At 33.3% G+C, this 11,510-nt stretch overlaps 1 protein-coding gene across 1 annotated transcript; it reads right to left on the reverse strand.

Moving 5' to 3' along the window:
• Nucleotides 1-394: 394 nt before the first annotated feature.
• On the reverse strand, nucleotides 395-11,271 carry LOC123692238 (titin homolog). The gene is made up of 7 exons (XM_045636998.1): nucleotides 11,268-11,271; nucleotides 7,697-9,097; nucleotides 4,577-4,638; nucleotides 4,273-4,377; nucleotides 1,633-1,810; nucleotides 1,228-1,366; nucleotides 395-1,139 (listed from the first exon to the last, which is right to left on the reverse strand). Exons 1-7 carry the CDS (start codon nucleotides 11,269-11,271, stop codon nucleotides 410-412), a joined length of 2,619 nt encoding a protein of 872 aa, XP_045492954.1. The 3' UTR covers nucleotides 395-409.
• Between the last annotated feature and the right edge of the window lie 239 nt (nucleotides 11,272-11,510).

The raw sequence follows: 11,510 nt of genomic DNA on the forward strand, positions 1-11,510 counted from the left end.
AGATGTTCATAGAAACAAGTGCTGTCGCTTGCAGTTTGCGGTAAGCGGTTGCAGTTTGCGGTCTGCGGCCCGTCTCGGACTTGTACCTTTACGTATTAAACTACCATTTCAAAAATGTATTTTAATTGTCCGTATTGGACAGTTTATAGGTGACATTTTAAAATGTTCGTGTAATACTCTATTGGACGGATAAATTTTAACCAAGGATTGAAAAATCGCGGCCCTTATTGTCATAATTAATTTGAAATAAAATACATTTCCCTCGCGAATGGCGCGCTATTCGCGAATATGTATATGAATTGGATTGCAAACATTTCGTTTATAGATCAAAACAAATGAATTTTCTTAAAACAACTTATACACAAAACTTATGTAAATTTATTGTACAGTTATTATTTTATATGCTTTATTAAATTAATCGAGTGTCATAATAAATATTTTTCGTCGAAGGCTTTCTACATCGACAACAACATCCAGTCGTATTCGTAGATGTACTTGATGAAGCCGTACGAAAGGGAATTCGTAAAGGTCTTGATGCACCAGCTGTAAGTTTATCAGCACTTGCGCATGATTGACTAGGTCGCAATCGACGCTCCCTTTCTAGTCTAGCCCGTTCGATTCGTTGGGCGTATGCTACGCTTTGTTGCAAGCCCGCTAAACTATCTGTTCGTGCCGGAAAACGTTCTAAGCTATTAGAAACTTCTCCAACTTCAGCCGTATCTGTATCGACAATTTCCTTGTGATCTAGGATCATTCCTATATTCAATTTTAAATTAGCAGATCCATCTCTAAATATCAAGTACACTGTGGCCTGATCAAGAACCTTCAATGAAAAATGTTCATTTATTTTAAGTGCTTTCATTTTAATTTGAAAAGGCTTGAACTTTTGAGTTAACTTTTTACTTTTTTCTTTAATAAAATTGTCAAATTCAATTGCGAGCATTTCTTCGTTATCATTTCTCGGTTTTTCATCACCATGCCCACCAAGTTTCAATATGTCAGGGTCTTTATGTGCCATTTGAGTGTCAATCATAACTTGCTGTAGTACTGGGGGATCGTTTAATGTGTGCCATTTCCAATGAGACACGGGACCTATATTTCTATCAAGGACAACCCCTTCAGTCTGGTTATATTTAAGCCTTAAAACAAAAGAAGATTTTTTTTATTAAAGTCTACTGTGGCCATTATATCAATTTTATAGTAAAGAATTTTAATTTCAGTAAGTACCTTATTTTTCCACTGTGATCAAAAACAATTCCGTTTCCTAAATAATCAAAGGTAGCCAGAATTGTATAGGGTCGTGCACGACCTCTTTCATCAGGTTCCCCATTACTGTATATAACAAACCTTTGCTGGGCATTTATTTCTGAAAAGTTTCATTTTAATTGTAACATATAGAATTGAATTGAAAACGATTTGAATTTTTAAATTTTACAATATTTGTGACCAAAATGACAAAATTACCTACACGACTAATAAAAATATTTCTACAACAGAAGCGACATTATATTACCTACTGAATTATAGCTAATATTTTATTAAGTATTTTTATCCATATTGTTTTTATCTTATCCATAGAGAGCCCGATGAGTGACTGATCAATATATAATATATTATATACACGTCAATTACCTTCAGCATCATAATAATCGAGAGCTTTTCTTCCGTTTCTATAAAACCAGCGACCCTTCCCGTTGTCATCAAATTCTGCTAGTTTCTCTTCGGTGTCATATAACATTATCTTTTTATTTTTATTATGTTCGAACCAATCAAATTCAGGATGTGCGGGCCTCATACGGTAGACGTTCATCTATTATATTGTAAGAGGATATAAGTATTTGTAATAGTTAAATAACTATTTAAAGACAATTATAGATGTGCCGTGTGTGTGTCTGCGGTTTCACCCGTGCGTGAAATAATCGACAACATTAACTCATGAGTAATAGAAAGCACAGAATAATAACTAGTAAGTAGTAACTTGCAGAAAGTAACTCATGACTTCATGAGTATATTCTTATAACGTACTATAGCTGTGCCGCGCGGATCCTTAGATTGGCCTTAGCAAGATTTTTTAATATAAACTATAGCCTTCCTCGATAAATAGGCTACCTAACACTTGTAGACGTAGTATATTATTATTAGTCTATGCTAACACCCAGTGCCGGATTAGCCACGTAGCAAGAGTAGCAAATGCTACGGGCCCCGCGACTCGGGGGGCCCCGCGGTCTAATACCTGTCTGACCGTAAAAAAATATCAATTTATAATACACGTACCGTAAAAAAAAATACACGTACCTACCACGAGAAACGTTGGTATCAAAATCTACAACAATAATTTAAAATTTTACCACGTTTCTACAATTGAGCGCTGGCTACACAAAAAGTTGTGTTGTACTGCTTGCACTGCGCTACATGCAAGTTAGTAGCACGGCAAAACTAACAGGGGAATCCCCTGATATTGTCATCGAACGAGCTAGTCGTAACAACCCGATCAAATAAAATAGGATTCTATCGACTATCAAACCTTAGATTACAAAATAAAAGGCAGATGGAGCATGACAATCATCCATCGCCCTTGTCAAAGAAAATATGAAATACGAACGAATACGAACCTCCGCCAGTGCTAAAGCGATTATAGTGTCATGCAATACGTCAAAAGGGGTTTGCTATTTTAGTAATAAAATGCTGTCTTGTTATATTAAAACGCTGTAAAATTTGTTCCCGAAAACAAACAAAAAGATAAAACATCGTTTTACAGGTTCTCTGTAGATTATTTGGCTTATTTAATTTTGTATACAAATAATAATTTTACATAAACGAAGGAATACAAAACTTCAACGTATGCTGCCAGTATTTTGAAAATGAATTTGCCATTTTTATGGGTAAAACGGTAAAATGGTTAAAAGATCTTCGAGGCAGTGCTGTTGGATTTTTCGTTCGTGAATGTGATTATTTGTATAGTGCAATAAAGGTTCATGATCATTATAAGATAATTTTAATAAGCATAATACTTTTTTTTGTTACTTTTATATAGCTTAAAAACGTTAGAGTCGTTTTCGCCCGCGATTTAATTCATTTGAACTCCGTGATGGATATGACAAAATTATTATTATTCAGGAATTATATTTATTTATTATCCAGTAAAGCAGCTGACAATGTGGATGTCGTAAGGTGTCACTGAAAATTAGTGTTAAGGTATTATGCCTCAGGTATCCTGAGTGGCTTCCTTTTTTAGCGCAAGCAACCATACATAAATTTATGTTTTCTATTACCTATTATTCATAATTTACAATGCTATTGTTGTGTGTTTGTGTGTATTGGAAATTTGGAATAAATGATTTCTTCCTTCTTTCTTTCTTAAAATAAAATGTCCCGTGTTCTAGACTAAAAACTACCGCTATCCGCATTCATATACTTATTTTGAAAATAAAAAATTATATAGGTAATCATTGTAATTTTGAAACATTTTTTTTATGTAATTTATTTAATTAAAAATTTATCGTTTATGTAACAAAAGAATTTTTACAATATTATAAAAAATTATCATATACAAATATTTATATTAAAATTAAAATTAAACCCTGACAGCTAATTTATGTAGAACGTCACTAACACCACTACCATAATAATTCAGATGATTACAATGTCACCTCATAAATCAAAATCGGTTCAGCGGTTTATACTGCAGGGCGTGCCAAAGAAATATTATACATAGATACACTCGAAAAACATAACCCTCTTTCTTCCGTAGTCGGGAAAAATTTGGGAAAATTTTCAATATCTGGTAACATAACACCCACACAGAAGCACCGTGTACGTACAGTGCAACGGCGAAACCCTTTAACTTGAGAAACTATAGCAAACGAAGGGCCTCTTCACAGAATTTGCTACAGGCCCCGCGCTGGCTTAATCCGGCACTGCTAACACCGAAATAATTATTCAAATCGGACCAGTAGTTCCTGAGATTAGCGCGTTCAAACAAACAAACAAACTCTTCAGCTTTATAATATTAGTATATTATGTTGTATACGTAGTATATTGTTATTAGTCTGTGGTATAGGCATGTTAGTCTATAATACATAGCTTTTTTTCTGAAATATGTAGTTACAAACATACATACAAACATCCTAATAATAATAGAAAGGGGCAATAGATACGTTAGTATATTATAATTTGTTAAGTTGAAAAGCTAGGGTAAACTAAAATTATTTAATGCTATTTTTATAAATAAAGAGAATTCATACAAATAAAGAAAAAAGAAAAGAAAAATACTTTTCGCACAACTTTTTCAGTGGGTAGCATAGTCCAACCTTTATCAATAAACGAACGATCTGACAAAGCATAACGGATAACACCTTTGGCTACTTCTTGCTCCGTCTGAAAATAAATAATGATATTTTAAATCTTATTGATATTTTAAAATTTTGCGGTTCCGCTACTTAAATTATGTAAAAAAATGATGCTACATTATTTTATAATTATGTAGGGATATAAATAATTGTGACTGTATTTCGTAACACTGAGTATGTTTATTATCTTTACTAGTAAAAAGGTGCTTTTATATTTTGATTTTGACCTTTGTAGTCGTATCGGCTTTTTTAGTTTTCGACATTCTTTCGAAATAAAATTGAATATGAAAATATAATTATTTCTTGCAAAATAAAGGTATTACAAAATTAGTTAAAACATTTACTAAGTTATAATAGACAAAATGTAAAAAGGCTAACAAAATTAAATGAATGATGTTGACATTGTGAATATCAAGTTGAACGTTATTATTTTTTCACGTAAAAAGGTTGTATTGAAATATGTACGACAAAAAGACAAAAAGTTCGTATTTTACTATACCAGGTTGATCGAAAAGTAATGATAATCGGGTTTTTCCTGTAGACATAGAAATAAAAATAATGTGTTTTGCTTGCTCATATACTTACTAAGTAAGCATAAAAAAATCTTATCAGCAGGCCACGTTTCCAAGGAATTACATTAATTTGAATACGAACTGTTGAAGAGATTGCATCAAAAGCGGAGAAAAATGAAATAAGAGTTATAAACCTCTGTTTGAAAAAAATATGTATCAAAGACATAAACATCCACTTGGTGGAAACATTAGGGGAGTCTGCTCTTCCATAGTTCTATTCCAGTCCAGGAGTTTAAACTGGTCAGATCATCCATGGAAGATGAACATCGCGAAGGTCGCCCATCCTCGTCCCTCCCTGGAGATAATGTGAAAAAAGTAGTAAGATATCGTGTTGGTGGAACAGAGAATAACCATCAGACATATAGTTGAGGGCACAGGCATCTTATATGGCAGAGTTCAAAAAATTCTCAAAAACTGAAAAAGGTCTCCCGCACGTTGGATGCCGAGAATGTTATCCGACGAGAAGAAGATCGCATCACAAGGCGTCAGTGACGATGGCTGCAATTCAAAAATCAACACTCCAACTGCTTGAATACCCACTCGATTCGTTAGATCTAGCTCCTAGCGATTCTTTCTCTTTCTTCGGCACAATAAACACCTTCGAAGGCAAGAAATTTAAAGACGACAGCGAAGTGATAGCCGCTTACGAGGGGTTTTTAAGGATGTTGTCAAAGTTTTTTTTTCTTAGGAAATTATGATTTAAGAAAAGAAAGAACGAAGTATATTTTCGATTAAGAAGACTTTCTAGAGATATGCATAAATATTTTAACAATAATCTAGTTGCTTATTGTTGATTATCATTACTTTTGGATAAACTCATGTACAAATACAACGTTTTCTACTCGTCCAAACCCATTTTATACCCAAAAACGTTCGCGTTGTACTTGCACGGTACTGGTACAGATTTTTTTTTATATAGGTAAGGAAAGTGCTTTGGTCTTTGAGATATTAAATATTTTCGATAATTAAAAAAAATAATAATAAATCCTGTGGGATGAAATAAAACGAGCGTATTGAATGACAAAAGGCGCCCCTTTATAACTATTTTAGTTTTACATTCGATAATCGATAGCGATATCTATCGAGGGACATCATGCCAAACAGATGGTAAGATTTCTATTAGTATTGCCACCAAAATGAAGGTGGCAAAGAGTGGAATTATCGAAAATGTCAAATATCTCAAAAACCGAGATACTTTAACCCTTAGCTTTAATCTTCTAAAAGAATCTGAACCGTGCAAGTGCGTCTTCTTCTAACCGCATGTCCCGGCTCCGCCCAAGTTGAACCGGTATGAGAAATATAGCTTATTATGTCCCTTAAAAATAATGTAGCATTCTGCCGATGAAAGATTTTGTAAAATCGACCCAGTACTTTCAGAGCCTATTAATTTCAAACAAACACATAATCCAATCGTTCTGTTTTACATTACTATAATGTACCTAGACTACGTTTATATAATTAATAATCACCAACGTATGTTGCGCACAATGTAGATAAAACTGTGTGTTTGCACAGTGGATATCCATTACTTCTTTTATAATTATTATAACATTGATGTGCAACTATGTTATATGAATTAAATAAGGTACATATAGATATTATACGTCTCCGTGTGTCAATCATATAAATTAACCTAGTTAATAGTTATGTAGTTTAGTCCATGCTAACTCACGTGTCTTATAGAAGGAGCGGGAAGATTTTTTTCAGATTTTTTTTCATTGTCATCTTTAACTTCAAAGGAAGCTTCTCCTTGAAATAGTGATCCCACCAAAAACATTTTCATGTAAAATGTTGCCAAGACGAGCCCATATGACTCGCACTGTGAAAAAGTTATCAGATCTCATGTAGAGCCAAGCTTCTAACACTACACGCCCTAACTCTACAAGGCCTATTCACAAACTCTACACCTTAGTCAAAATATGTGGCTTGGCCATTTCGCTACATTCACATCGGCGTAAGGTGAAAAATTAATTAATTCACTGTTCATTACTTTTGTGTTATACAATAGTTCTTGTAGTAACGAACGGCCAAGCCACATATTTTGACTAAGGTGTAGAGTTTGTGAAGTTAGGCCATGTAGAGTTAGGGCGTGTAGTGTTAGAAGCTTGGCTCTACATGAGATCTGATAACTTTTTCACAGTGCGAGTCATATGGGCTCGTCTTGGCAACATTTTACATGAAAATGTTTTTGGTGGGATTTCATTTCTTTTTGTAAGTTGTTTGTAACAAAATTTTATTTGTCGATTAAATTTTTAATTTTTTTTTTAACAAGGAGTACCTATGCATATATATATCTAGGGGAACCAAGTTTTAGATTATTAGATTAGACCTCTAGCGTCATCAAAATTTAATTTAAAATTACAGGTCTCATACAAACTCCCATTCCCTAGTTTAAGGGGTTGGGGGATGAAAGTTACAAGTTTTATAATTTTTTTGTTGTTTGTGTGCTAATACTAGCTTACATACAAAATTTCAGCTTTCTAGGACATTAGGAAATACCTTAAGAATTTTGATGATCATCAGTGAGTCAGTGACGAAATTAGCGTTTTTTAGATATAAATAAAATCTGAAGTATAAAAGCTAATGTAATTAAAACTTTATATTTTCAATAAGTCCGCTATTGGCAATATATCTCGAAAATTTTGTTGATCTAGCATAATCCAAACCCAAGTTATGAGGGTTCAAAAAAACGTCGAAGCGCTTCGAGAAAAGGTAGGTAGTGCCCGAGCGCTTCGCTTGTTCGCTTTGCTCGTCTTGGCGGGGGCACTACCGTGCCCCCAGATTTAAATAATAGGGGCTCAAACAGATTACCCTTCACAGGTTTCTCAATGTTTGGAATCCTACTTTTGAGAATTCTGTCACCTATAATGATACTATTAGGTTCTTTCTCTCTATTTTGGTTATATAAAACGTTATCTACATCGAGTTCTAGCTCAGAATCTTCGCAAATCGTGCACTCCACCCCACGTCTTAATTTATGTTTGAGATGAGATTTCATTGTACAAGAAGATACATTTAATTCCGACAAACGCACTGGTTTTGTTTTCTGCTTCTTTTCTTCAGCTTGTTTTATTTTAACTAGTTGTAGTATTAAATCATCAGACGAACCTTTTCTAAGTTTTACTTTATTAATGTTCAGTTCTTTTATCGTGGGCTGTTCTTTTGGTTTAGAGGATTCTTGCACAGTCGGTTCTTCTTTGGATTTATTTATATTTCTTTCCGTTTTGGCAAGAGCCATTTTTGCAAATGCCTCTTCCTTTTGTTTTTCATCTGCAAGTGACTTCAAGTGCGTATTTTCTTCTACTTGTTTATATTTTAATTTCAATTCTACATCCCTTATTGTATCTTGTTTGTTTATAGGTATTTTATCTGAAGCTACGTTCGACTTTGGCTCCATTTTAGGTTCTTTCAATTTTGAAGTATTGTCTTGATCTTCCCTTTGTTTACGGCGTTCCTCTTTTTCCTTTTGCATTTGCTCTTGTTTTTCTTTTTTGATTCTCTCTTTTTCCTCCTTTTCTTTCAATTTTTTCTCTTGTTCCATTTTTAAACGCTCCTCCTTTTCAGCCTTCTCTTTTATTTTTCTTTCTTTTTCCATTTTAAGACGCTCTTCTTTTTCCTCTTTCTCTTTCATTTTTTTATTTTTCTCCAACGTAGCACGATCTTCCTTTTCCTTTTTTATTTCGTCCTTTTTATTTGACTTTAATGATTCTTTATCTGATTTAGACTGTCTGGCTTTTATTTCAGGCTTAATGCTTTGAGATTTTACCCCACTCTTTTCTCTTTTACTATCTTTTAAATCAACTTCATCTTTTTTTTCAACGTCATTTATTTTTACTGATAAGCTTTCTGTTTGTGTTTCCAATTCTTTCTTTGATTCAGCTAATTTCGCCGCTTTTTTGAGTCGTGCTTGTTTCTTTATTTCTTCTTCTGCTATTTTTCTTTGTCGTTCTTTTTCCTTATTTATCTTTTCTAATTCTGCACGAACACTTAACATTTCCATAACTTCCTTTATAATTTCTGATGAACTTTTTTGCCTTTTAATAGTTTTTTTACCACGTTCCTCTTTTAGGAAGAGGTAACTAAAGTTTTGCTCTTGTATGCTGTCTGTTAAATCGGATATGGACAACTTTAATTGTTCTGCAGAAAAGGATTTTTGTATATTTGAAATAGCACTTCCTTTCACAGAAAGTTTTATTTTTTCTATTTCGAAAACATCAGATAAATTTGAAAGACTTTTACTTTTTTTTAATTTTAATCGATCTTTTGATTTTCTTATTATTTCATTGATTTTTAACATTTCAGGTGATTTTGTGTACTGTTCTATTTGTTTTGCAAATATTTCATTTTTAGTGTCAAGATTTTTATCAAATCTTGTTTTATCATAGTTCATCCTCATTGGAAATGACTTTTCATCCTCTATATCTTTTTTCAATTTCTGTAGCTTATATTGTAATAATGATGGTCGCACCCAAATATCATCTTTAGAAGATAAAGTTAAGTTATCATCATCATTCACGAGTGGACTTTTGTCGACAAAATTGTCATAAGATTTTGCTTTGTGAATATTTCTTGCACTAGTAGCGAACTGAACATCTTCATTATAGGTTATATCACGTTTTTGTTTTTTTATTAGATCTTGTTCTCTCATTAAAGTTCCCTGTTTAATTTCATCAGTTGTTCTAAACATTTCATTAATTTTAGGCCCGTCAATGTTCGTTAAAGGCTCGTATCTGTTATACCGTTTTTCCTTAGCATGAGCATGTTTGGACAGTTTTGCTGCTTTTAAAAAAATCACATTATTTTCTAATAAATCTACAATTTTTGAAAGCCATGATTTGATCTTTTCTTTGCTATATTTTTTTACTGATATCTCTCTAGCAACTGGCTTCTTATCTAATCGAGATTTACTTGTCTTATGAATTAAATACTCGTTTATACAGTGACCACATACGCCTTTGTACTTGCATTTGTTTACGTTAAGTAATTTTCTTCTATAGTATTTTAAATTCTGTTTACATCGTGGGCATTTTATAAAACTTTCTAAAAAATAAAACGAATGATTGGTAACATGAAATATAAATATACAATAAAATAAATGAATTTTTAGGCTAATTAAAAGAATTACCCACCAATTTTTTTTACAAGATCATCATTTATGTAGACGACTGTACCCAAAATACAGTCGCTCATGCTACCCTGTTGCATTTTAAAAATCTAAAAAATATCACACACTTGATTAATACCTTCAGCCCTCAGGTACCTACTGTTATTATTTAATACTAAAAAAGTAAGATACAAATTAATAAAGTAGGATATTAATAAGATTAAGTGAACGTTTGTATTGTTGTCGACTTGGATCTATATTACAAATATGAAAGTATCGTTTATATTGTTATTTAAATAAATGAACTAACATAGTGTGCAGTTTCGCCCTCCTTGTACCTTGTTAATATAATGCTATAATAATTATACCAATTAAAATCTTTAATAATAAAATGTATTAAAAAACTCAAATATTATCATACAAAACCATATCAAGAATAATCAAGAATGTCTATTTGACAATATAATATTAAAAATGATTTTTCTTCAGAGACCACTCAGCGCACAGATAGAAATAAGCATGGTCTAGAAAGGGCCCAGTAAATCCTGATCCTGTTTCTTTTTAAATAACGTATTTTCGTCAGTATGGCGGGCAGAGAAGCATGGTACCTATTATACTACCGCCTTCTCCTTTTTTATCAACTACCTACCAAAAGCATAAGAATTTTGCTACAAATCGTTCGACATTTTTTATCCTACGCGAGTGGGCGGCCGCCGCACCGCTCCGATCTTCATTTTCCTTATGTTTCTGATTTAGCCGTGGAAAACCACCATACTGGTACAAATCTTCGCACACGTTTCTTGTTCTTTAATGTTTCGTCACGTTTCGTGTCACCCAACACCATCTTTCGGTCTTTGAGTAAGTGCTGATTTACACAGGGTCAGTAACTGACTACAAATTCGAGGCAAATCAGTGCTGACCCGAAAAAAACCCTGTGTAAACAAATTTGAAGTCAGTACAGAGGCTTGAAGTCAGCGCTGAGTTGAATATTCGGACACGAATATTTTAGAGTCAGTTAGCGCCCCCCGCTACCCGCGCACCCCCAAGTCAGCCAAATAAACCCCGTGTAAACAGACAAGTCAGTGCTTGGTTAGTCATTGCCGCTGCGTTGTAGAGTGACCACGTTTTTTTCGCTGGCGATAAAAATGACCCGTAAGCGAAGACGAAACCTTAAAATGGGTGCAATTATATGGCAAAAACGAGTGCCTTTGGGATATTAAATCCCTAAATCCATTTTCTTACCCATTATCGTTTATTTTTAGTTATATCTCATTTTCTACAATTTCTATTAACTCATTCAACAGCAAAATTGATAAATTTTTCAACAAATAATTAAATCTTCGTTTCAGTTGTTTTCGTGAATTCATTTTTCCCACTGACTTCACAAACGTGTGGTCACCGTGAGAAACGCACCACTACTACTTACTTCATGTAAACAGTTAAAGTCAGTCGCGGCGCCGAAATTGGCCCTGCGACTGACTTGTC

This window comes from Colias croceus, chromosome 1, assembly GCF_905220415.1.
Source record: "Colias croceus chromosome 1, ilColCroc2.1".
In the NCBI taxonomy this organism is placed as follows: domain Eukaryota; kingdom Metazoa; phylum Arthropoda; class Insecta; order Lepidoptera; family Pieridae; genus Colias; species Colias croceus.

Bases quoted from the DNA above. Each gene is read 5' to 3' on its own strand.
- LOC123692238 (XM_045636998.1), bottom strand. The intron at 4,639-7,696 runs GCACGGTAGTGC...AATAATTATATT, and splicing joins CCTATTATTTAAATCTGGGG to TTCATATTCAATTTTATTTC. The intron at 1,367-1,632 runs GTAATTGACGTG...GAAACTTTTCAG, and splicing joins CGATTATTATGATGCTGAAG to AAATAAATGCCCAGCAAAGG.